A 27,649-nucleotide genomic window follows, 5' to 3' on the forward strand; every position below is an offset into this window, starting at 1 on the left:
CCCTCTGTGCATGCTCAGAATGAAGAAAAGATAAAAAGCCGAATTTGTAAAAAAAACTACACAAATGGACAGACTAATCCCAAAAAAAAAAAAAAAAAAAAAAAAAAGACTATGTTATGTACTGTGGAACTGTTTGAATTTGTTCCGGACAATAACCAAGCACAAGTGGGAACCTATCGTTAACCTGTTATTAAAATAATTTTTGGTAAGGTTTTTAAAAATTATACAATCTGTATTTCCGTATATACTAGAGTATAAGCCGAATTTTTCAGCCCAGTTTTTGTGCTGAAAAAGCCCCCCTCGGCTTATACTCGAGTTAGCAAAAAAAGAAAAATAATTTTTTTTTTTTTTTTTTTTTTTTTTTTAGGAGGGGGGGGGGGGGGTCTATGACCAGCCACATTATTAATGTATAGAATCTCCCCTAAAATAGTGCAAAAAAAAAAAAAAATTTAAAATAAATAAATAAATAAACGTTCTAAATCCCTCCTTTCCCTAGAATACATACAAAAGTAGAAAATTACTGTGAAACACAAACATTAGGTATTCTGTGTCTGACAGTGCCCGGTCTGCTGAATATAGGGTATCTGCAGTGCTCCTGTTCTGTCGGAAAGGGGTTAATAGGAGCACTGCAGATACCCTACATTCAGCCAGGCTGAATTCCAAGTGGGGGAAGAAAAAACAGTCCTCAAGCTCAGGGAAGGGGCAGACAGACAACCAAAACACCCCCTCCCCAGCACCCAGCAACTACTGCACCCGAAAACTCCGACCATTTTGATTTTTGAAATTTTCCAGTAGCTGCTGCATCCCCCCCCCCCCCCCCCCCTAGGCTTATACTCGAGTCAATAAGTTTTCCCAGTTTTTTGTGCTAAAATTACGGGCCTAGTCTTATATTCAGGTCGGCTTATACTCAAGTATATACGGTATATATAATCTTAAAGAAAAAACTCTGAAAAGTCTTGATGATCTTACTCTAGCCACTAAGCCAAATAATATGCTGAGACTTCCTGTAGTATATTTTTGTGCACTTACCAGCACTGATGATCTACTCCCTTCTCTGCACGGTACATAGAACATGTCTAGAAAACTCTCCCATACAAGTGAATAGAGTTTGTTCCAGACTATTGTGTCTATGGCCAATGGTCCATCCCCATGAGATGGGAAGTAACAAACTATTTTAGTCTTGGTGGCAAGAGTTGAAATTGCAAGATTTTTTTTTTAAACAAAATATGTAATAATAAATATTATAATTAAAAACGGCATCTCCAGAACTTTTGAAATAAAAACGTGATTTATACAAGATGTCAGGGCGACTTGGTGATCTTTGGATGTGCCATGGGATTCGCAACCAAACTCCTCATGTAGCCCTAGCCTAAAACACAGCATTTTTTTTCTCTCCTGTGTTTCTCCAGTGAGCAAAAATGCCGTATTTCTGTAATGTGAGGCCTTAAACGTTTTAGGTTATAAAGCTGTAAGTCCAGATGTTACTTCCTAGTCTCTGCCCACAGTGAGCCAACCATAAATGCTGCGCTGTATATGACAGCGCCCTTCACATAAACAAGAGAGAGGCTTTTTAGAGCAGACAAATTGCTGTCACGATGGAGAAAGAAGTTGCTTAATTTGGAAACAATTACAGTCTGTCCTCTGAACAACCAGCGACTCAATGGCCGCATCAGCAGACCCAGATGCCGCTTTTTTATAGATTCCCTCACATTATTGTACTGGTGGGCTCATTTATATTTAATGCAACTTTCCACCTAAAATCAACAAGTCACTTATAGATGGAAGTCCTTCAAATCCGATGTCTTCTGTTTTTATAAAAATTCTGTTCAGCGGAGGGTCTGGCACACTGTTTCCACAAATCCATATTACACAGATGCACATGGCGGTCATGTGAATAAATGCTTATTCACACAACAGGGTTTGTCTCAATTTATATTTGGGCCAAATTTATCAGACTATTTATGACCATGCAAATGGTACTCTGAATCTTAGTGAGTTACAGTAGACTGTCAGATCACGATTGTCAGTACTGTAGCCTCCTCATATCTCACTACGGTATGCAGTGAGCTTCATTTACACAGCTGTGGACAGCCTTGCACATGGACTGTGTTACACGGATGGAACATGGTCATGCGAACATGGCATAGCTATGTCCGTCCATATAAAGTTGGAAGCACACAGAGGTGTAAGATATTTGTCCGTAGCAGACTACAGGCACCAGATTACCTATATAACTGTGAGTATACATGAGACGTTAGAGATTTATATTTCTGAGAGACTATGGTAGCAACAATATGGCTGTCATTACAGGTTTCGCATGGTTTGTCACTTGGCTTTTACTGACTTTCCTGACCTGTCCATGGTCATGTGATATACAGTTCATGGTCATGTGATGAACACACAGGTGCACAGCTCGTTACTAGGCAGATGTCTGATTATCGTGCTGTGACTGTAACGAGCCGTGTACCTGTGTGTCCATCACATGACCATGGACTGATCTTTATTTACTGACACTAAGCAGAATGGATGAAAGCAAGGAGAGATTTATGAAAAAAAAAAGGAATTGATGTAGAAAGTATATTGGAAAATTATACAAACAATAACATTTATCTTTCAATATTGATCTGAAAGTGGACAACCCCTTTAAAGAGGACCTTTCACCACCTCCACCAATTTAAGTTCTTAGTAACTGTTAATAGTTCATGATCCACTGATTCCAGCACAGTTGGAATTTTCTCTCTATCCCCCACCATTCCTGAGTAAGAAGCACAGTTGTTTTTGTGCCTGATGATCTATTTAAGCTCTGTAATATCAGAAGGGTAGAGTCAGGCAGGGGGTTATAATTCAGAGCTCTAGTGAGAGGCCGCCAGTGTCAGAGCTCAGAATCGCACCCTTTGTCTCCTCTTGCCTGACACCGCCGTCATGACAGTACGGAGCCTAAATGGCATATGAAGCGCCAAAACCGACTGCATTGATTGTTTGAGAACAGTGGGACCTAGCAGTGGAGCGGCGCCTATTAACTGCTGCTAAAAACTAGAGTTGATGGAGTTGGTAAAAGGTTGAACAGATCCTGTCCTATGAATTAAAGGGGCTCTATCACTAGGAAAAGTCATTTTTAACTAATCACATCCTTGCATAGGCTTTAGAAAGTCTAATCCACACCTACCTTTAGTATGTAAATTGCCTCAGTGGTTTCTGAATAAGTCCGTTTTTATTCATATGCTAATTAGACTGGTGCACGATGCATCGTGCACTCCTCTCCTGTTGTTTCCTATGAGCACAGCACAGGCTGCTGCTGATGATGATGACTCAGCTTCCTGTTTGCTCACACATAGGAGATAATAGCAGAGACGAGTGCTGCTGGGAACTTCCTGTGCTGGCTGGAAGCTAGTTAGTATATGAATAAAAACAGACTTATTCAGAAACCACTGAGGCAATCTACATACTAAAGGTAGGTGTGGATTAGACTTTCTAAAGCAGGGGTAGGGAACCTTTGGCTCTCCAGCTGCTGTGAAACTACAACTCCCATCATGCTCCATTCACTTCCATGGGAGTTCCAAGAACAGCAGAGCCAGTATGCATGCTGGGAGTTGTAGTTTTGCAACAGCTGGAGAGCCGCACGTTCCCTACCCCTGTTCTAAAGCCTATGCAAGGATGTGATTAGTTAAAAATGACTTTTCCCAGTGATAGAGCCCCTTTAAGGAAAACTTTATCTCAAGTTGTTGTTGGTATAGGACTTTGTGGTTGCACATGACATGATCCTAAATTCTAGAGAAGACACCCTCTTTAAATGACTACCTCCTTATTCATAGCAGATTTCCTGTTAGATTTTCAGTTTTGTCATATATTATATATACGTGACCTAGTCCTCGAGGAAAGTCACCCTCTAGAAGATGACTTTTCTTATGCAATTTTATTTATTGTGCTTATTTATTATGTTTAGTTATATAGCGTCATCATATTCTGCAGCGCTTTACAGATATTGTCAGTCACTGTCCCATATAGGGCTCACAATCTACATTCCCTATCAGTATGTCTTTGGTGTGTGGGAGGAAACCAGAGTACCTGGAGGAAACCCACGCAAACACGGGGAGAACATGCAAACTCCTTGCAGATGTCCTTGGCAGGATTTGAACCCAGGACTCCAGTGTTGCAAGGCTACAGTGCTAACCACTGAGCCACCGTGCTGCCTGTGTGTTTTTGGGAGTTTTCTCTGTTGATATACTGCATAGAGACAGAAGTCATATGGCCGTGTGCATGTTTCTTACAAGCCTTTGTTTTTTGCGATTGACCCCCCTGCATCATATGATTGAGTTGTATATTCAGTGTAGGACACTGTCTGTATTGTAATGGTGTCCTGCCAGTACATGCAGACTGCAGTGAATCACAGACTCCTACTAGAATGACTCCTCACACTAGATTATGTTCTTGACTCTTCACAATTACGCGTCGCTCTGACCGGACAACTCCCGCACTAATTTGTTCTCAACTTGATTGCTTTATGTGACCCCCTCCTCTCTAAATGTCACATTACCATCTTTTCCAGTATTCTACAAACCTCTTCTACAACTTTATGGGACTTGACATCCAGATTTTGATGTGGATTTTGCCTCTGGTTTTACCATTTGTAGTAAGGGTATATTGACCCAGATGAAATACATGTCCGAAAAACCATTTGCACTTGGAACTACCTGAATTCATCCCCATTCATGCGTCACTAGAAATGACTTATTTTACGTTTTTTTTTTGTTTTGTTTTTTTACAAAACAAGCTTTGTCACTAACTGTATTTAAAAATAACCTCTAAATCTGACAATTTTCACTCTAACCACTAAACCTAATAATATACCGTCACTTGCCAATTTTGTAGGGGCTATGTATGACTAAATAGGGCATATTGCTGATATGAAAAGTCAGTGCATCCCCTCCTATCTGTATGGTTTTCTCCTCTCCGTGTGCATGGGGTTTTGATTTCTGAATTCTTGCTGTGATATCTGCAGCCATTCCACTGCACGCGCACATGTTCTGATACTTTGTTATACTTCTGCTACAGTCTTCACTCTCATTTTTTTTTAGGATTAAAAAGAAAAACGGTTAATTAAATCTGTGAACACATTTGAGAAAAGTGTGAACATGGCCTAAGAGTATATTTACTACAGCAGCCAAGTCGGATGTTGTATGTGCTAGAGCTAGGTTTGTGAAAAAGAAAAGGAAAAAAAAAAAATAGCTTCCTCTCGTGAAATATAATTATACCATATTTACTTCTGCTGAAAATAAAACTGTAAAGTAAACCATTTCCTAGAAAAGGCGTTAGAAATGATTCTTTGTAGACATGAAGAAGGCTTCGGGTTCAGAACTGAAGTTACATGAGGTTATAGTAACGTAATAACCTAGTACTAAAATACGTGGGTGGCAGTATATGGTGTTTTTGCTGCACTTTTCCTATGGCTTTCTGTGCGTTTGCCCACTGATGGCATCTGCCTATGTGATCAGCGCCATTCCTCACAATCCGTTACTTTGATCATGATATTGACCATGTGGTAACTTTGCCATCGTATAGCTGTACTTGACTCTCCTGAGATCACGGCTAATGGCTTCGTACTGTAAAGCAAATAGCTCAGTTATGCTAGGTTCACACCTTCGTTTGGGTTTCCGTTCAGGGGGGCCCCAAGCAGACCCCCTGAACACAAACCTAATCCACTTAGGCTGAGTTTAGACGGGGTTTTTTGGTCAGGATTTTGACGCGGAATCCACATCAAAATCCTGACCAAAAAACGCCTCCCATTGAAATCAGTGGGAGCTGGACATTTCTTTTTATCGTGAGCAGTTTGTTCCCGCTCGCGAAAAAAAAGAAGCGTTGTCATTTCTTCAGGCGGATTCACCTGTGGACGTCTGCCTGAAGACACTCCCTCCCAACTCGGCCCATTTCATTTCACTGCATCGGCATCCAGTCACAGTTACCCGTTTTTTTTTTTTTTGGTCCAGAATATGAGGCGGCCTCCGCGTCAAAATCCTGACCAAAAAACCCTGTCTGAATTCAACCTAATGGGGTCTGCCGGGCTTCCGCTCGAAAGGGGCAGAAAAATGTGGAGAGAATAGGAGGACTTTTCTTTCCCCATTTTTAAAATGGAATGGGGAACAAAATCCCCCAGTGGAGACCCAGCTCAGGTGTGAACCTAACCTTAGCTGACCTCTTATACTGAAAAAGATGGGGGGTTCAGATGTCTATAAGTTCTGATACTGACATTAATGAAACTCTGCAGTTTTACTATGAATAAAACATGGGGGAACTTCCCAGCCAAATTGTCAGTACGATTGGTGACCAGTGTGGTTACGTATCATGCCATTAAAGTAGATAAAAGCCAAAATCATGTGCTGTTATAGACGACTTCCCACATGAATGATAAGAAAACTTTTATAAATCCTTGAGTTGTTTTTTTATGTTAACCAAAAGATAAAAAATTCCAGGTTGTATTGTTTATAATGGGAATCTGTGCGGCTGTTCATACCACTGCGGACTTGAAATCTGTCTCGCTGTTCATGTGCAGATTGGACCTATCGAATGGGGCTAAATCCATGTAGGCCTGCAGCACATCTAACTACAGAAATGAGAGGGCCACTGATATCTCTGACCGAAAACTCTATCATGTCCTCATACCCTTAGGGGATATCATTTGTAGGTCAATTTCTGCGCAGAGTGTGAATGGTTTGGTAATAGACTCCAAATTCTATAGTCTGCAAATCTGGATGGAAAATCCATAGCATATTCATACTGTATGAACAAGGGTGCTTTTTAGTTTCTAGTGAAAGCGAGTGACCTCATTACGGGCAGTCATTCACCTCTTATGGGGGTTAAAAAGTTCTACAGGGCAAATCTGAAATATCCTGTTTCTTCTTTGCTGCTTACATAGGAGAATTTTGCATGCAGCGACTGGGAAAGCTTGGTGGAATCCCCATGGGAACTGAAAATTAGTGGTCACCCTACTTTCCCAGTAACAAAAGAAAGTTCTAAGAACCGTGTTAACAGAATATAACTCCAGGGACTGAACCATTTTCCGCTTATTCCACTCCTGCATCCCATTTCTGGGTGGAAAAAAAGATCCTTTTCCGAAAAGAGAAGAAAGATTAATAGAACATTGTACTTGAGACATCTGGCAATAGTTTGAGGTGTGTGAAGTGGTGGCATGGCCAGACGAAATGCACTGTCTCCATTCTTCTAAGGTCATTAGTTGCCGAAGGAAGAAAGGGCTCAGGGACTGCCCAGAAGTTTCCTACGCTTGCTTATTAACTTGAGAGACCTGTGTGTACTCGCGGGCAACCCCCTCCTCTTTCCTTTCCAAGGTCTCCAGTTATAAGCAAGCACAGTGCGGTAAATGTTCTATGGAAAGCAACGTCTCCCATGAGAGGGATACAAGGAGTGTGATGCTGCAGGGAGGGGAGGAAAGGGTGGAACAGTCGGAATACAGGAAACCATGTGGCAGGGTCACTTCATGGGCCCCAGCTGATGTGAATGAGTGCATTGACAGAAGCAAATTAGTAAGGCTCGCAGAGTCCTGTCACGAAAATGACTGTGAGAAATGCATTCGGGCCCCCGTCCCTTTTTACAGACTTTGTCCAGAACTAGTCTCTTGCACTTCTTCTTTCATCTTCCAAGAAAATCAGAGTCGATTTCCTCTTTCGCCTGCGTGAATCATAGTCTCCACATAAGGAGGTTTGGCACAAGTCGTCGTCTTCGAGGCTTGAGCGGTCGCTGTAGTTTCTGATAAATGCTACTTTTCTTACTCTTTTACTTGCCTCTTTAGGCGTCTTAAAGAGGCACTGTGGGTATTACTGGCGCACAGCTGTGCCCCGCAGCTGTGCTCAGAGGCTCTCAGTTTCCCAGTGCCCACCAGCGATTGGATTGGACGTCTTTATGTTGTGGGAATATGAGTCAAGCGTTGATGAATGCCAGGGCAGAGTGGAAAAGGCAAATGGTGACGTCCTCAAAGGAGTGGCTTTTCTTTTCCTCCTGTGAAATGTGATTGGAAATAATATACATTTGAAAAAAAAAGGGGGGTCTCCAAGGCGGAATATGGTGAAGGTTTTTTGAAGGCTTCTACAGCAGCGTCTCGGATTTCACTTCCAAAACAGATCTCGCCCTGGACGTGAGAGAGACTTTACTGGATTTTCGTCTTCATTTTTGTGTGCCTGTGAATGAGATGCTGAAGTCACGTCTAGACAATAACTTGCATTTTGTTCTAGCTCTGGGCTTTACTGGTCGGACACCGTTTATTTGCACCCTTGCGCCCTAGGGGTGGCTTTCTGCAGGGCAGTCGTAGTTTATTTGCCCTGCCAGTGCTGTGGGCATTTTCTGTGATTATTGTAGTTTATCTCACTGGAGAAAATGTTCTCTCCGTATCTGTCATGGAAGTCTCTTTCCTGTCAAGGAAACCGGTGATGTTGTGATTCTTGGTTGAGGAGGAGGGAGATCTTGGGGCAGTGGTCTGAGCAGGACACTGTGGCTTTATTTTCTTCACTCTTTCTTCACAACGAGGAAGATGTACGAGAGGCATAAAAGACGGTACAGCCTGTGCAACATTTCCAAAGTTGACCGTGGCGACCGCTCTGATGTGGTGCTCATAAAGGTAATGGAGTGAATTCTTGTTTGTTTTGGTATTTGTTCATTTATTCTGTTGAGTATTTTGCTGCTGTTTGTATTGTATTTGATACCTATATCTAAACCTGACACTAGAATGGGTCTTAGCATTATCCAGTCATCCGATTTACATGTTTTTGCGTCAAATTTTTACGAGATAATATCATGGATTGCGATTTTCATTTGAATTTGATCCATTGAGCCACACATTGAAATACTTGTGAACGACTTGGGAAGTTGCAGCGTCTATGGCCTGCATAACAAATAAACCACTGGGCTGTGCTCTGCTTGGTGTTTACATGCGAGTACATGCAGTTGTAAACTATACAGTTTATTTTACTTTTTTACCATACAAACAGCTTGTGAGCGTTCGGTTTTCTTTTAACACATGCTGAACAGAGAAGCTTGCAGGTTTTCTGAAGAATGGTGGTATAAAGTTATCTTATTAATATAATGATTCATTGCTCATCTAAATTTAGCCAGTCAATGCAGTCTGGGAATGTTTCACTCCTAACGGTTTTTGGGAGCCTGGCAGCGTTTCTGGCACAGTACATATAGGGCTGTGCTGGCCGCCCGTCTTATAAACCATATGCTGGAAGTATAGGAAAGTTGCTGTCATTTCTGTGGCATTTTGGAATAAGGAGCTATTAAGCCCATCAGTGCCGGGATGGATGTTTATACTGTGCCTTCAGATTGTCTTTCATGAGCCTTAACCCTTTGTCATATTCTTCTTGAGGTCATCCCTCTTACTAGAAATCTAAACAAATGACATAGTCAGATAAACTTCTCAACACAAGTTGTGTAATGGTATCAATCGTTCCTTTATGGGTTGTCTTCTAAAGAGACACAAGACTGTTTTGCCCTGAGAGATGCATGCTACCATGGCTCTTATTGGTATTTCAAGGGTTCAGGAGCTTGTTTTACTGTGACACTTGTAAATGTTCTCTGTTATGTGGAGGCAAAATTGGGAGGAAGCTCAGGTGCCAGATTCCCACCTGTATGACCTGACATAACAGGTAGTCCTAGGACAACTCCTTTTGACAATGTATAATCATGACCCTTACAGGTGGATAAGAAGGAAGGACCACATTCCTTAAAGAAGGCCTGTCTCTACTCCTACAATGTATATTTTAGTAAATTTGACTCATGAGTTATGTATAAATATCCCCATCTAGTAACCTCTACAGCAGGGGTCCCCAACCGCCAGTCCGCGGACCAGTACCGGTCCGCGGGGCATGTTGTACCGGTTCACGTACTGTCGGCGAGAAGTCAGCAGCTGCTGTGGAGCTGGCTGGCGGATCCTGACTCAACTGACGCTTGGTTGTTGCTCGTCGGGAAAAGGTGAGCAAAGTGCAGGGTTGAGCCAGGACTTGCTGTATGTCCGGGATTCTAGTACTATGCAGGGTTTTCTGCAATGACAGCAACCAAAACGAGATCATGGAGTAGACTGAACATAAGGAACACACTTCGTGTGTCACTGTCTCCCATCACTTCTAGATGGGACCATCTCGTTGCAAGGAAACAAGCTCAGTGCTTCCACTGATTCTGCCTTATAGTGACTTGAGTCACAATAAATATAATAAAAATTATATAGTTTGCACTTTCTCTTGTGTTTTCATATGTACATGATTCTAATCTACACCCCCATGCTTAACCCCACCCCCAACCACACCCCTTCCCTGCCCCCATCCACACCCCTTCCCGCCCCCACCGGGCCATAGAAAAATTGTCTTGCTGGAACTGGTCCCTGGTGGAAAAAAGGTTGGGGACCACTACTCTACAGTACTTGTCAGGTTGTGTCCAATCAGAGCTGACAGTCCAAACTGTGTAGGGAAACACCCCTCAGACAAGCCAATGGTAACACCCAATTGTCAACTTATTCATACACTTCTATGAGGAATAGCGGGAAAGAGACAACCTATAAGTCTAAGTAAAGATACTGCATAAATGTTATTTTACCCGTGATACTAATATTTATTACAACGAACATATTGGAAGAGGCAATGGGGTCTCTTTAGCCTGCCAGTATGGTTGTGGCCTGTGTCCAGAAACTGGAGTACCCAGAAGAAACCTACACAGGTTCAAGAACAACATACAGACTCCGTGCGGATGATCTACTTGAACCCATGGCCCAAAGCATAGAGATACTTGCGAATGTTTCCCATCTAGTTTTATATCTGTGTACAGACCAATCTGCAAATGTTCTTATTTAATCGTAAGGATTTACTTATTTCCACTCATTCTCCTACTTCTGAGCTTCAGAAATTCCAGGTTTTGTAGTTCTGGGATGAAATATGTGTCAGATAATCAGATTTTTTTTGGATATTGGTTTCTAGGTTAAAAGAATTTGACTATTTAATATTATTTTCTATTTGTCGCTTTAACATTTTGCCTTTTTTTGTCTTTTCAGATTAATCGAGAGAACTGCTGTTCCCTAACCCCCTGTCCACATCCAGTCCTTCTCGAAACAAAGCAGACAAATAACACCAAAGGTAAGTTGGTTCTTTTTCAACATGGCATGAGAAATACAGAAAGAGAACTATCTATTCTTAGTTTTTGCAGTGTTTTGGTAATTTTTTTTTTTTTGCGAAACTGAAACTGTTTGCTGGCGATAGTGTTATGTGCATATACAGTGTATAATGCCAAAGCATAATTTCCCTCATAACAAAAAGTTACATTTTAGATACATGAATGGATAGACTTCTATATATTACCATTTGGGGAACGCACTTACATAATCTGCCACTGTCCGTCCAATGAGGGCTGACCATGCCAGAGGTAGGGACACCACCCCATTGGCAAGTGAAATGGTAACATCTACAACCCCTGGCAAAAATTATGGAATCACCAGTCCCCGAGGATGTTCCTTGAGTTGTTTAATTTGTAGAAAAAAAGCAGATCACAGACCAACAAAAGTTCTAACATCATCACCTTGTCCAATTCAGATTCGAGATTCATCACTGAATATGACTTTCTTCCCCAGTACACTATTACCTTTCCTTAGCCCATTGTAACCTTGTTTTTTCTGTTTAGCTGTAAGTGATGGATTTCTTTTAGCTTTTCTGTATGTAAATCCCATCTTTGAAGAGTCCTGTTTATCACTCATGAAGTCAATGCCTCAGAGACTGCAAGCAGTTATAAAAGCCAGAGGTGGTGCAGCAAAGTACTAGTGATGTGTTGGAGTGTTATTTTGTTTGTTTGTTTTCAGGATTCCATGATTTATTTCTTCAGAATTGAGTGATTCCATAATTTATTCCCTGTGCTTGTTTTAAAAATCTAACTGTTACTGGCTACCACAAATATTTTTCTTGATTTTCTTTTGATGTTTCTTAAAGCCAGAAAGTTGCCATATGAAATGCCATTATTTTTATTTCCACGGCTGTGATCTGCTTTTCTACAAAATTAAACCGCTCAAGGAGTCCTCCGGGACTGGTGATTCCATAATTTTTGCTAGGGGTCTTTATAGCAACATCTGGTTGGTAAATGCTTTTTGGCTTGTATATCTATATAGTGAAGACACATATACAGATATTCAGGCTGCAAAATTCAATACATTTTCCCTGATTACAAATAATCTGGAAACCTGTTGTTGCAGCACATATATTGCAAATTGATATACCCCAAAAAGGCTTTATCCAGTCTTATCAATATTCATGTCCATGTGCTGTATGCGTATAGAAAGAACAGCACATGGGCAGAACAGTGACATGTTATAGTTTCAAGTGACAAGTCTTCCCCTATCATCTGGGATCATACTATACATGGTTTTTGGCTTACAGGGTACCAGCAGAACCTGAAGTATCTGCTTTGTATTTCTATAGAGGAATTATAACGATACAGTGACGTATTTCCAAGTTGGGTTACGTTCATACTGCCATTTTTACAGTCATCTGTCGTAGGATGAGAGTAATGGAGATTTATAGTAGTAGAGTTGGAGTCCCCTCCATCTGCGTCCATTCCCGTTGACTATAATGTAACATACATGATGGAAGCTTTCTTCCATCATGTTTTGTTTACTTTTGTAATGGAAGGAAAGGTCCTGCATGTAGGAGTATTTGTTTTGTCAGAAAAGTAAAGAACATGGAGATGAATGAAGATGGGACCCTCAATGGAAGGGGCTTTATTGGCAATGTCCATTGCTCTGTGACTGAGGAGAGAAACTGATATTAAATAACGGTAGTGTGAATCTACTCTTACTCTGCTTTTTATGTAGACGTATGGTTATGGATACAGACTGCTTGTTATAAATGACCCATAACCATTCTAGAGCTCATGAAATTCATTGTTGAGTTCCTCCCTTTCACATGTCCCCCCCACGTCTGCTTCCATTTACCGTACGGCTCATTATTATCATGACGATTCTGGACCTTTCTTGTGAATTTTCCACAAGAGTGTCAACTAACACATTGTTTAGGGCCAGCTCTTCTGTCTCTGACACAGATAATGTGTACTCTGCGCCCATCTGTGAATGTACATCTGCTAGTGTGATTTAAAGGTTTCAGGGGAAAAAAAATCTAGTTTACACAGCAGAGTCTGTGTGCGTCTCTACAGATGTAGCAGAGCTGAGTTTTTCATTTGGAACGAGTCAGAAATTAGATACTTTAAGCAAAAAATAAAATAAAAATTTGATGCCCTCTGGAAAACAAAGCAGTGGTCAGCTGCAGAGTCCGTGGTAAACCTAGCAATAAATGGTAAATCTAAAAGACCATTCTAGTTCCTCACTGTTTGCTTTTTCTGCATGATCCTGCTAAAGGCAGTCTTGTAGAAAGCCTGTAGATAGGAGACAAGACTTGGATAAGAGCTTGAAGGGGAATTCTAAAGCTTCACAGCGATCCCTTGCACTACTAACATTTTATTACTAATATTTAAGCAGGTCCCTAAAGCCCCAACATTTACCTTTTTAAAGCGGTCTCCCCTACAACTGCATTGGCTCTGTCTGACGTCACTGACTCTACACCCTCTACTCCAGCTGCAGGTCCATTGAGTAGAGTGGAGTCTGTCATGTGACTAAAAGCTGAAGCATCAGCAATGGAGAAAAAATGATGAGCCTTCTGGATTCAGGGCATTGGGGGACCTGATTATATATTAGTAATAAAGCTTAATGCATGTTTAAGCTTCATTATCCTCTGGATAACTGGCTGTAGCACTTTTCCTGCAACTGCTGCAGACAGTTGTCTTACAGCCATTTATAAGACTATGAAGAAGAGAGATCGTGGCTTATCTGAGACTACGTTATAGATTTCTGAGTTATAATTCTAATATGTGGTAATATACAATTTGGAAAAATGAGATGTAGAGAGGAAGTGCTGATCTTTTGCTTTTGTGCATTCTTTTCTGTATTTAGTGTTCTTGTATAGCCATGCTTCCTAGCTGTGTAGTATAATATGGATGGGTCTATGTGATGCTCTTTTAGCATATATAATAGGACTTGATCGGTGACCTGTTCCATTCTACTAGTGACAGACTCGTTTTTGAGGTTTGTTGTTCAATAAAGCGATTTTATAAGCCATTGAAAAGGAACTTATTTTTCTACTAAGTGTTGCACACTGATTCATAGAGGTAAAAGGTAATTCATTTTTTTTTCTTTGTGATGACTCAGGATGCAACCCGTTTTTGGAGGATTCACTTAGTGCAGAACATTCATCTCCACAAACACTGAAAAGGGATCTGGCAAGTGACACTGACTTGAACTACGTGCCCCCTGAGGTGCTGGGTGACATGATCTTTACAAAGGTGAGTTAACTGTAACATTGCAGTGTGGTTATATTGTTATTAGATTATGTATCTTGCAGATGTTAAGGTGGGATATCACACCATATAAGATTGGAATTCAGTATGTGTGGTTCAGGCGCCCTGTCATGGGTGTTTTGTAGTAACTGGGTGTTGAAGTGTACCTGTCATGATAAATTAAGCCTCAGTATAGTAACAGGTTTATGTTGGTTTCTTCTGTGTGGCGGCAGGTTTGACATCATGGGCACATTCAAGATTATATGTGGATTTGCATACATTACAGTTTTCAAATTCTCTATGATGTACAATTTTGTAGCAGGTTTTATAAAAATTTGCACTGAAATCTTCATCAGGTCTGTGTGTTTTCCACGTTGTGTCCGCACGAGTCATGTGGAGAGAAAAGACACCGCACGGAAAACACATGGACCCCATTATAGTCTATGGGGTCCGAGTGCTTTCATCGCTCAGTGTTTGTCAATGCGTTCAGTATTCCCTAAGTGGACTCCCCGAACGGAATACTGAACGCAGATGTGAACCAGGCCTCAATAGTTGCTTTGCTCCCATCTTGGGTTCATTGTGCAGGTGCTGGACCTCAGGCGTATGTGCAGTTAAGACGAGGTGTAACTCCTTGACTTTACTGAAAACCACTACCAGAGATCAGTCCTATTAGACCGACTCGTATGTAGTCAAGGATGAAGGATTTTTTGTTCTGCGCAGCCATGGATGGAGTGGCTATTTGGACAACTAAGCCACAGTCCATAGGGACCAGTACGTTTTTGTAGTTTCCAAAATAGATCTGACATGTTCTTCTTAAGGAGAATTGCTGGGGTGCTGCTTTTATATTTTAATTTTCTATGTTTTTACTTTTTGTAGCAGATCAGTCTTTACTCATTATTAACAAGAAGTATTATTAACAAAAGTGACAAATTCAATGACAGCGAAGTAAAGTTGTATTGTAGTGGGGTAAAATCCTCTGGTACACATTTTCCACTTACAGCAGTAAGACCATAGCCTAGACCTCACAATATTGTCTGTAAATGTCTAGATCCTCCTTCTCCCTGGAGTATAAGCTGTGAGCCCCAGTCTCTCTCGGTGTGTTACCGCTATCATCAGAGTAGCTATTCTATAGTTTTATGTTAAGCCTATGAGTATATGTTTTATGATATATAGTGGATTATTCTAACCCTGCACTGCGTACATGGAAGAGGTTAATAGTGCGGTAGTATACAGCTTGTTTCATCAGAAAAGCCCATCTTATAAGCAGAAATTACAACAATACTTGTGACAGAAGGATGAGTACGGGGTGAGATCACTTCCTGTGCTGCTGCTTTTCTATGGCAGTATGGAAACTATTATTATTTTATTCATTACAGAGGATGACGGAGCAGTCTGGATTAGTAAGTGTGCAGTCAGTCGTAGAGGACATTGCTAGCAATAAGACATTACGTTGCACAGACCTGTCGCTGTAAATTTGAGCACCGTTCTCTTACAATTGACCAGTTGTGCAAAATGATCTTTTTACTGCAGGATTGTATTGCACTTGACTGATGGATTTGTGCAGCTCACATCTGGCGTGTCACTGTATGTGTATGCCAAGATGTGTTTAGTTTTTATTTTTTTCATTTATTTTATTTTTATTAAGCATTGCATCAGAAAGTAGAAATAATACTATTCTCTCCTTGGGGCGTTCACACTAGCGTTAGTGTCCGATGCTAATGCCCGTGCAAAATCTTGCGCGGATATTAGCATCGGACACTAGCTGTCGGACACCGACGCTAGTGTGAACGCCCCCCTAAACTGTGTTTAAAGCGTACCTTCAATTGTAAAGCAACTTTTCATCAATCAGTTGTACATGTGAATTTAAGAAACTTTGTGATATATTTTATTGGGGAAATCTGCTTCCTTCTCTATTCATTAAGCAGAGTTACTTTTTATATATTAATCTATGGAGAGGTAAGGTGGAGGCTGCTGGAAAAAGCACATTAACAACCACCACAGCTGCTGCTACATTGTGAGTGAGGCTACTGTTCTAACAGCGCTCTGTTTCTAGATAACAATTTGTCACTACACGTAATGAGGCTATAAATCAATTAACAGCCTCCTTATCCCCCTCCCCTCTCCATAGATTCTATAGGTTTTGTGAGATGTGTATGTCATGGATCCTGTATATACAAACAATCTGAATATGGATAAGGAGGAAGAGATCAGCCTAATAAGTGTAAACTGAAGTGAAGTTCGTAATAAGATATATTGCAAAGTTTCTTGTATTCACATGTATTATTCATTTATGAAAAGTTGTCTTAGAATTGGAGGTACACTTTATAAAATGTAAAACAGCTACACAATTTGAAGCTTTACCGGGCCAAGGGGTTGTCTCATGAAAACGTCCACTGTTCATGTAACCTATGGGCATATTGACAAAATAGAGGGGATCTAGATTTTTGTCTGTATGCTGAATTTAACTTGATAGGATAAAGTATCCTGATTTTTTTTAATTTTTTTTTTTTAAACGTAGATTGTAAGTCCCATTAGGGATCACAATGTACATTTTTTTTCTCCTATTAGTATGTCTTTTTTGTAGAATGGGAGGAAATCCACGCAAACACGGGGAGAACATACAAACTCCTTGCAGATGTTGTTCCTGGTGGGATTCGAACCCAGGACTCCAGCGCTGCAAGGCTGCAGTGATAACCACTGAGCCACCATGTTGCCCCCCTGATTTTTTTCCTCTGTGATGAATGGTGGGAAACACTTGTTACAATTAATGGCTGAACATTTTGGGCTTGTCAATGCCGGGAGTTGGACCCAGAGCAGTTAGGTGAAAATGCAACGCTGGGGCTCTCTCTGCGAAGATATCTCCGTATGACCATACATGAAGCAAAATTAGATATGGTACAGAACGCCACCAGATAGATACTCATGGGCAGAGAACGGGATGAGGTTCTGTTCATCATTCATTTCATATAGATCTTAAGCATGCAGTAAAACTGACAAAACATTTAGGATTGTTCTTTATAAATTTCCCATTTTTTTTTAGGTTTTAGTTACCCCCATTTCAGGTATATTAATAGTAGACTCTGCAGAATAGAAAGGCGCTATAAATGTAAGCAAATATAAATAAATAAGGAGAAAAAAACAAGGAAAAATGTATTCTTTTTAAAATGTGTCATTGAACAAGGTGAAATTTGGTCCCATTTAAGCTTGGTTGACTTTTGAAGGGGTTAATTAAGTGCAATAATTATGGGAGAAAGTAACTTCTGGCTCCCACGCCATCATCCTCTGTTCTTTTATAAGCTCCGATCATAGGGTCATGCCTTCCTGAGGAGATTAGTTCTGTGTTGTTTCTTGAAAGCTGCCATTAGTGGTTATAATCAGGTTGCCATGCTTGTAGAAAGAAATATGTTCTAGAAAAACGAGCTGCAGCAAGAAGAATCGATATAAGAAGCTTGATATGTACGGTATAGGAATCTGAAATAGTGTTTTATATAGTTTTTTTTTGTTTTGTGTTTTTCCCCTTTACTGGTCAATAAAGAAACAACTCCTGGCAGTGGGTCAGTAATGGTGTGGGGTGGCATTTCTTTGTAGGGGCCCTCCATGTGCTCGCCAGAGGTAGCCTGACTGCCATTAGGTACCGAGATGAGATCCTCAGACCCCTTGTGAGACCATATGGTGGTGCGGTTGGCCCTGGGTTCCTCCTAATGCAGGACAATGCCAGACCTCATGTGGCTGGAGTGTGTCAGCAGTTTATGCAAGATGAAGGCTTTGAAGCTATGGACTGGCCCGCTCGTTCCCAAGACGTGAATCCGATTGAGCACATCTGGGACATCATGTCTCGCTCCATCCACCTATGTCACGTTGCACTGCAGACTGTCCAGGAGTTGGCAGATGCTTTAGTCCAGGTCTGGGAGGAGATCCCTCAGGAGACCATCCGCAACCTCATCAGGAGCATGCCCAGGCATTGTAGGGAGGTCATACAGGACATTACTTCAAAGTTGGATCAGCCCGTAGTGTGTTTTTCCACTTTGGTTTTAGGGGTGACTCCAAATCCAGGCCCCCATTGGTTAATAAATTTGATTTCCATTGATGATTTTGTTGTCATCACATTCAACTTTGTACAGAACAAAGTATTCAATGAGAACATTTCATTTATTCAGATCTAGGGTTATTGTGTTATTTTAACAGTGATTTTTGCAGGATAGGATAGGTTCCAGTGATCTTCAGGTTACTGTATAGCCTGTAATAAGAAAAGTTCCTTTATTGTTTCCAGCTTGAAGATGAGCAGTCTATGATCAATGCTGCCAGCTCTGGCTCAGAGGACACTTTATCCCTAGAGAGGAACTCTTCCCATGGAAGTAATATTTCCCTTTCCCGTGCCTTAAGTGAAAGAAAACACAGAGACTTAGATGGTAGCACCACAACTACATCTGGAAAGATGGAGGAGTCTGAGAAGAATGGAACATCAACGATTAAAAGAGAGGAGATGGACAATGTTACAGAAGTGTCTCCACAAGGTGTTCAATCCAGGAGCACAGTCCGCTCTCTATCTCCTTCCAGAAGGCATAGCTGGGAACCTGGAAAGCACAAGGGCAATAATGCTGATATCAGCCATAGGAGGTAAGGTTATATAACGTGTGCATTATTTTATTGTTGCATTACAGGATCTATAATGTTCCTAAATATATTTCGGTGCCAGCATAACCTAAATGAGTTGAACCCTAAATGACGCTGATCTCTGCCGTGACGCTGATCTCTGCCATGCGGCTGGTCTCTGTCACGACGCTGATCATTGTCAGGACGCTGATGTCTGTAACTCCCCTGATTCTCTGGGTTCTGTTATCAAGAGGTAGTGCAAAAAGCCAGTGCACCTTCTGTGAAGATCAATCAGTCAGGACAGACTTCTCAAGGAGAATCAGCTACTTGCAGCTTCAGTTCTGCATTCTCAACCCTGTACGCATGCTTTTGTGCAAGGGAAAATAACATATAGATTTAGATTTATGGCAATAAGACTACTAATAAATGCTTCAGTGGCTTTGGCAAATAAGCTAGTACTCTAGTGTTCTTTAATAATACTGTCACACATGTAATTCATAATAATCTCATAATCTCGATTTTTATTTCCCAAGTTGCAGTATGGAGGGCCTCACTGGCATTGGAAAAAGCCCAACAGCCACTCATGGGTCTTCTTCGCGCACGCGCAAGCTATCTGGATCTCTCTTCACAGGAGAGGATCATGGGTCATTAACTTCATTGACAGAGGAGACGCATGTACTTGATCAAGGGACTGACAGAGCTTCCCAACATGAGGTAAATTATTCCATAATAACTGGTCTTACCCTTTAGTGCATGCTTTAGGTGACTTACAGTGATTATTATTGGACATAAGGGTTATAGGTGTATGGAGAAATTGAATTGTGTCACCTTGTCTTATTTCAGCTTCCAGAGGAGCAGTCATTGGGCAATGCAGTCAGCTCTGGCTCCGAGGACACTTCTTCTCTAGAGAGGAACTCTTCTCATGGAAGTGATCTTTCTATTTCTCGTACTTTAATTGAGCGAAAGGACAGTAACACATTGCCCGCTTCTGTGCGAGAAAGAGAACAGGAGAAAACTGGAGCATCCGAGAATGAAGCCGAGGAGATGGACAGTATTACGGAAGTGTCCCCACATGCCATTCGCTCCAGGAGCACCATCCGCTCTTTGTCTCCTTTTCGAAGACATAGCTGGGAACCTGGCAAGCATAAAAGTAATAATGCTGAAATCAACCGCAGAAGGTATGGTCATCATACATTATGGCAGCTTCTATAATGTTGCGGTCTTGTCTATGTCAGACTAACTGAAAATGTTTTTCTTCTTTTTATTGCACACTTGAGTACAGAGGTTATTATTATTCGTCTTTTTAATATGTGCAATTTTCAGGAGCCAGAATTTAATAACCTAAATAACCTAAAGCAGGACAGGATCGGGCCTGCAGAGAGAGACTCTTTGTAACTGCTTTTCATTCTGAAGAGAGGAAACCCCTTCCCATAGGATATTGGTATTCTAAACTGGATAAGCCCTTTAAAGGGTTACTACTACTAAATTAAAATCTCAATGGAGATGGGGTAAAATAAAAAAAAAATTATACTCCTCTATTTTCTTGTCTTTGGGTTGTGCAGCATGTTCCCTGTTCTCTCCAAGTTCAGAGGGTCAGATGACTGCTGTGGCCAATCACAGGTCTCAGTGGTCACATGTTGGATCTCGATTACGTATTAACAACCAACCTGTCTTTTTGCTTCTCCCCTGTGTTGTGCACAAATATAGTTTTTTTACGTGCTGTTTTGGGATCCAAATACGTTACCGTGCAGCTTGTTTTCTTGTAATGATTACACAAGAATATTGTGATGTTTGTTTTTGCAGATTTTTATTAATTGATCACTTGGTATATTACATTTTTTATTTTTGTTGTCATGGTTCAGGTATTTTTACCGGTTGTTGAGGGATTAATGGCATATCAACATTAATGGGCAGTTATATGTGTACAATTTTCGTAAAAGAAAAAAATACACTTTGAGATTTTTTTTTTTTTTAAATGTATTTTATTTTTTTTTGGAATGGGCAGACCTCCATGATTCTGTATCAGATCAGGTAGCCGAATACTTGATGTATGCTGTAATTATGCTATATATATATATATATATATATATATATATATATATATATATATATATATATATATATATATATATATATATATAGTGTCTGCTGGCTTGGCATTGCATTGTAATGACATTCATAATCACAGAATATGGTCCTAACTAGGACATAAAACTAAAATATAACATTATTAATAAAAGTTCTACTTTAGTTTTATTCTATCTAGGGCTTTATTCTGTGAATATTTATATTAGTGGGTGTCCTTTCCCCATCTGTGAAGTATTGTAGTGACATTCCCTCCATCTATAACTTGGCACACATAGAGGTATCCGGATTGCTCATGTTCTGCTGGGTGGTTATGCTTGCCTGGTTTAGTCGTGAATTCACCAGTCACAGCTCGTGTATAAGAGGCAGGCCAGGCCCTGCCATCAGTTGAATAGAGTCTTCAGCATTGTTTTCCTAAATTTGGAGCCTGTCCTGGAGCAAGTATTATCTTTGCACAATTCTGAACTACTATAAGAGTGTGTTGGTATCTGTACGAAGGTGCAAAATGGGGGCGACCAGCACATCTTCCTCTCTTTCTAGCTGCCTTTCCCTATCCCATTAATTCATTCTTTCTCTTCTGACCAATTCTGATCCATCTCAATGATTCATTTTCAGTTCATTGCGAGTTCTGGGGGATGTTATAAAGAAGCCAGCCACTCATAGAAGAAGGTATCAAAATAACCCTCCATCTCTTTTTGTATTCACCTCTACTAATACTGATATTGCATCCTTGTATTAACAAAAGACAGAACATAAAATGATGTACAGTAAACCACCTGCTTCTTATAGGGTTGTCCAGGATTAGAAAAACATGGCTGTTTTCTCCCAGCTCCACAGCTGTTCCCCCAGTTATGAGGTATTGCAGGTCATTTCAAGGGTTTGTTCACAGGGGGGAATTTGGAGCCGATTTTTGAGATACGTTCTGCATCAAAATCTGCTTCAAATTCCTGCAAAAAAAACAAACAAAAACCCTGCGTCAAATTCCTCTAGTTAAGGGATCCTTGAAAAATAGGAAATATTTGACGTCCTATTTTTTTGATGGCCCACTAAACAGACAATCCAAAAATCAGTTATGTGAATATCCCCATTCAAATAAATATTAATCTATGCTTACTTATAAAGCACCATCATATTCCACAGCACTTTACAGACATTGACAGTCACTATCCCATATAGGGTTCACAATCTACATTCTCTATCAGTATGTCTTTGGAGTGTGGGAAGAAACCAGAATGCCCAGAGGTAACCCACACAAACAAGGGGAGGACATACAAACTCCTTGCAGATGTAGTTCCTGGTGGGATTCAAACCCAGGACTCCAGTGCTGCAAAGCTGCAGTGCTAACAACTGAGCCACCAAATAAATAGATTTTAATTCCGCCATCACGGCTGATAAACGTGTTCATGTGAATAGAGTTTAATTCAGTGGAGCTGAGCTGCTATACCGGACATGACATGAACCTGTGTGGTGCTGTTTTTGGACAAATACAGCCATATTTTTGGAATCCTGGATAGCCCCTTTAAGTATCACATTTATTTTATTGATATTTCACCCTTTCCACATGTAAGGCCCGGTTTATATCTGCGTTCAGGTTTCGGTTCGGGGAGTCCGCTTGAGGACCCCCCGAACAGAAACCTATACGCGTTAAAAAGCAGTTACCTAAGGAAACCACATGGACCCCATAGACTATAATGGGGTCCGTGTGGTTTCTGCTCAGTTTCCACACGAATCTTGTGGAGAGAAAAGTGCTGCTTGCAGGAGTTTTCTCTCTACATGTTTCATGTGGAAACCACACAGACCCCATTATAGTCTAGGGGTTTCCCAGGTAACCACTTTTTAATGCATATAGGTTTCCATTTGGTGGGGGTCAACAAGCAGACTACCTGAATGGAAACTGGAACATAGATGTGACTAGGGCCTAAGCTGCCATTCCCGCAGTTAGCGGATGCCACGGTCACTCTACTAACATAAGACACATCTAGGCGTGTGGCTGTACATTAGTATCATTTCTTGGAAAGTTGTAAATCCTGTGAACTCTCTAGGATGGATGCATACAGTACAGTATTAGGCTTTTTTATTTTTTTGTGGGGAGGTTTTAGTTGACTCATTTCTTATTTTCCTGTCCACAATTTATTTTTTTTCCTGTGTTACATATAAATATTCTATTAACATTTCCCCCTCTCTTTATGGTTGCTCTTCTCAGTATGAGCTGGTGTCCCTCAGATGCACAGTACACTTCTATAGGTGTTGACTTTAATTATAGAAGGTATGGTATTTCAGATACTCAAGGGGTACGATATGCCAGGGTGCCAACTGCTTTATCTTTGCTCAGGGCATGAGCTATTGCTATCCAGTTGCTGTAGTGTCTTAGAAATGCACCTGTCTATATTTGCGTAGAGAAGGCAACATCCATTACAACAATCCTTTTTCTTTTCTTAAAGCTGCCAGATATTGCCCTTTGATGTTGGAGAGGACCTGTCACATCTCCAGTCATGTCCCATTAGTAAATACTTACATTCCCCATGAAACCGCAGTCCTGCAGCATCAGAGAAAGACGCTGACAACTCCATATTGTGCCACTGTTGTTCCTCTTAGAAAATAGACAACTGGGTGTTTGTCATCTTGAAAAGGAGTCCCCAGCTCTGATTGGTAACACCCAGTTGTCAATTTACTTGGAAATTTCTAGTAGGAGTATCAGAGTAACCGCACAACATAGAGTTACAATATAATATACCTCTAAATTATTTCATGAGAAAAAGCATTTACGGTACTGAAGACATATCAGAGTTGCTTACAGGTTCTCTTTAGGTATGCTGAGAGCGAAACGTGTAACTTATTCTGCTATTTCTTCCTGTTCTGCTTGTGCTTTGGCAGGCTGTGTATATTAACACGATGGTAAACACATTACATTGCATTGCTTTGCATAGCTTTGTGCGTGACATGTATGTTGCTTTGATGTCCATTGACCAGCATTATATTTATGGATTTTGACATTTTATGCGAAAATGTTTCTCTTGTTTAACGTCTCCATAAGTCCCTTATTTAGTGGATATGTTTTGTCTACTTAAAGGAACGCTAAACCCAGAAACCAGTGATATAGGTAAATGAGAATTACAGTAGATTTGCCCTCCCTGGTTGTCAGTTTGCAGAATTGATACGGATTTCTGCACGAGTCCAATACTGCAGAGAACAAAGGGGTTAATCTTCTGATGATCCAGTCCAGTTAGTTGCCATCTAGAGGGTGTAGAACAGGGGTAGGGAACGTACGGCTCTCCAGCTGTTGCAAAACTACAACTCCCAGCATGCACACTTGCTCTGCTGTTCTTGGAACTCCCATGGAAGTGAATGGAGCATGTTGGGAGTTGTAGTTTCACAGCAGCTGGAGAGCCAAAGGTTCCCTACCCCTGGTGTAGAAGAAGCCTAGCAAAATGGCAGGATTTAAAAGGGTTATCCCAGGTCATAAATTTGAATTCAGGAAGCAGGGGAGGTATAGAAAATAAAAATACTTACCTGCACCTTACCCACTGCTGTTGTGCTGGGCCGACCGTCACTTGCTCCGCTCTGTTTGCATATAGAGTGGCTGCAGCAGTGACATAATGTGGACAGGACTGCTGCAGCCAGTCGCCACTCTCTTCAGTATGTAACTGGCTGCAGCAGTCTTATTGATGTGATGTCAATGCTGCAGCTGTTATGTATACAAATAAAGCGTGGAGGTGACATACAGCCCAGTGCAGGAAAGGACAGTGCCGGATAAGTATTAGTGCTTTTTTATTTTCCATACCAACTCTCTGCTAAGTCTGAATTCAACAGCAGGGAGGAATCTGCTATAGCCAGTTGTCTTGCGTGTTGTCACATGAGACATGACTGATCTCCTGAGACATACAAAGAATATTTCTTTACATATTCTCCGTTTTAAATTGTGTTGAGAGAAAGGAGGTTACAAAGGCAGGAGATGGATCTTTTTAAAATTAATTTATTGTATTTATTGTGCATTTTCTGTGTTTATTGTTCCTTTAATATCTGTTCCATAGGTTACATTTCTTATTCCTTGTCCTATTGACTGTGTAGTGAATATATCGGTTTTGTCATTTCTTAGTTACAGTTTGGAGGGCCTTGCTGAACAAAATCCACCGCCCACTCATGAATCCTCTTTTGCCACGAGAAAGTTGACTGGTTCAGCATACAAAGGAGAGGATCGTGGGTCCTTGACTTCCTTGACAGAAGAAGAACAAGAGTCAGATTCAAGAACTTGCAGAACTTCTCATCATGCGGTATGGAATCATGATTCTTGTTTTTGTACTTGGGTTCCTTATTGTACTAAAAATAGAAAAAATGTTTTCTCCAATTTTTTTTTTTTTTAACTTTTTTTGTAATGCCTATGTATGCCCATAGCAATGAAGAACTTGTCCAAACATGGAATGTTGACGGCCTAACCTTAGGATTGGTTATCAATAGAGATGAGCGAACAGTGTTCTATCGAACTCATGTTCGATCGGATATTAGGCTGTTCGGCATGTTCGAATCGAATCGAACACCGCGTGGTAAAGTGCGCCATTACTCGATTCCCCTCCCACCTTCCCTGGCGCCTTTTTTGCTCCAATAACAGCGCAGGGTAGGTGGGACAGGAACTACGACACCGGTGACGTTGAAAAAAGTAGGCAAAACCCATTGGCTGCCGAAAACATGTGACCTCTAATTTAAAAGAACAGCGCCGCCCAGGTTCGCGTCATTCTGAGCTTGCAATTCACCGGGGACGGAGGTTTCCGTCCAGTTAGCTAGGGGTTAGATTCTGGGTAGGCAGGGACAGGCTAGATAGGAAGGAGAAGACAACCACAACAGCTCTTATAAGAGCTAAATTCCAGGAGAAGCTTGTCAGTGTAACGTGGCACTAACGGGCTCAATCGCCGCAACCCAGCTTTCCCAGGATCCTGAATGGAATACACTGTCAGTGTATTCCCGTATACCCGATATATACCCCGATACCCGTTCCAACGGTGTGCCCCCCCACCTTCACCCCAGAAATACCCTGCAAGTCCCCTAGCAATAGAATTGGGGCTATATACACCCACAATTTTTACTACTGGTATACAGTGCCATTGTCTGACTGGGAATTCAAAGAATATATTGGGAATACAAATACCCTCATTTCTTGCTACTGCCATATAGTGCCAGTTTCTGACTGGTAATTCAAAGAATATATTGTGGTTACGTGCACCCACAATTTTTACTACTGGTATACAGTGCCATTGTCTGACTGGGAATTCAAAGAATATATTGGGAATACAAATACCCTCATTTCTTGCTACTGCCATATAGTGCCAGTGTCTGACTGGGAATTCAAAGAATATATTGGGGTTACGTGCACCCACAATTTTTACTACTGGTATACAGTGCCATTGTCTGACTGGGAATTCAAAGAATATATTGGGGTTATAAATACCCTCATTTCTTGCTACTGCCATATAGTGCCAGTTTCTGACTGGTAATTCAAAGAATATATTGTGGTTACGTGCACCCACAATTTTTACTACTGGTATACAGTGCCATTGTCTGACTGGGAATTCAAAGAATATATTGGGAATACAAATACCCTCATTTCTTGCTACTGCCATATAGTGCCAGTGTCTGACTGGTAATTCAAAGAATATATTGGGGTTACGTGCACCCACAATTTTTACTACTGGTATACAGTGCCATTGTCTGACTGGGAATTCAAAGAATATATTGGGGTTATAAATACCCTCATTTCTTGCTACTGCCATATAGTGCCAGTTTCTGACTGGTAATTCAAAGAATATATTGTGGTTACGTGCACCCACAATTTTTACTATTGGTATACAGTGCCATTGTCTGACTGGGAATTCAAAGAATATATTGGGGTTATAAATACCCTCATTTCTTGCTACTGCCATATAGTGCCAGTTTCTGACTGGGAATTCAAAGAATATATTGGGGTTACGTGCACCCACAATTTTTACTACTGGTATACAGTGCCATTGTCTGACTGGGAATTCAAAGAATATATTGGGGTTATAAATACCCTCATTTCTTGCTACTGCCATATAGTGCCAGTTTCTGACTGGTAATTCAAAGAATATATTGTGGTTACGTGCACCCACAATTTTTACTACTGGTATACAGTGCCATTGTCTGACTGGGAATTCAAAGAATATATTGGGGTTATAAATACCCTCATTTCTTGCTACTGCCATATAGTGCCAGTTTCTGACTGGGAATTCAAAGAATATATTGGGGTTACGTGCACCCACAATTTTTACTACTGGTATACAGTGCCATTGTCTGACTGGGAATTCAAAGAATATATTGGGAATACAAATACCCTCATTTCTTGCTACTGCCATATAGTGCCAGTTTCTGACTGGTAATTCAAAGAATATATTGTGGTTACGTGCACCCACAATTTTTACTACTGGTATACAGTGCCATTGTCTGACTGGGAATTCAAAGAATATATTGAGAATACAAATACCCTCATTTCTTGCTACTGCCATATAGTGCCAGTTTCTGACTGGTAATTCAAAGAATATATTGTGGTTACGTGCACCCACAATTTTTACTACTGGTATACAGTGCCATTGTCTGACTGGGA

General features: G+C 40.9%; 1 protein-coding gene across 8 annotated transcripts in view; it reads left to right on the top strand.

Annotated features, from left to right (window-relative positions):
- Positions 1 to 27,649, top strand: part of AKAP13 (A-kinase anchoring protein 13) — a 177,184-nt gene that overhangs the window by 103,463 nt on the left and 46,072 nt on the right. For 7 of the 8 annotated variants that reach the window (XM_075273246.1, XM_075273241.1, XM_075273249.1 and 4 more), the window contains 8 exons: positions 11,045 to 11,126; positions 14,234 to 14,367; positions 18,632 to 18,978; positions 19,488 to 19,668; positions 19,798 to 20,132; positions 21,655 to 21,708; positions 23,243 to 23,305; positions 25,136 to 25,310. In XM_075273246.1, the coding sequence (XP_075129347.1) occupies positions 11,045 to 11,126; positions 14,234 to 14,367; positions 18,632 to 18,978; positions 19,488 to 19,668; positions 19,798 to 20,132; positions 21,655 to 21,708; positions 23,243 to 23,305; positions 25,136 to 25,310 (1,371 nt within the window). The remainder of the gene's footprint in view (positions 1 to 11,044; positions 11,127 to 14,233; positions 14,368 to 18,631; positions 18,979 to 19,487; positions 19,669 to 19,797; positions 20,133 to 21,654; positions 21,709 to 23,242; positions 23,306 to 25,135; positions 25,311 to 27,649) is intronic. The other variant, XM_075273248.1, reaches the window with a different exon arrangement.

The sequence above is a fragment of the Leptodactylus fuscus genome, chromosome 5 (genome assembly GCF_031893055.1).
Source record: "Leptodactylus fuscus isolate aLepFus1 chromosome 5, aLepFus1.hap2, whole genome shotgun sequence".
In the NCBI taxonomy this organism is placed as follows: domain Eukaryota; kingdom Metazoa; phylum Chordata; class Amphibia; order Anura; family Leptodactylidae; genus Leptodactylus; species Leptodactylus fuscus.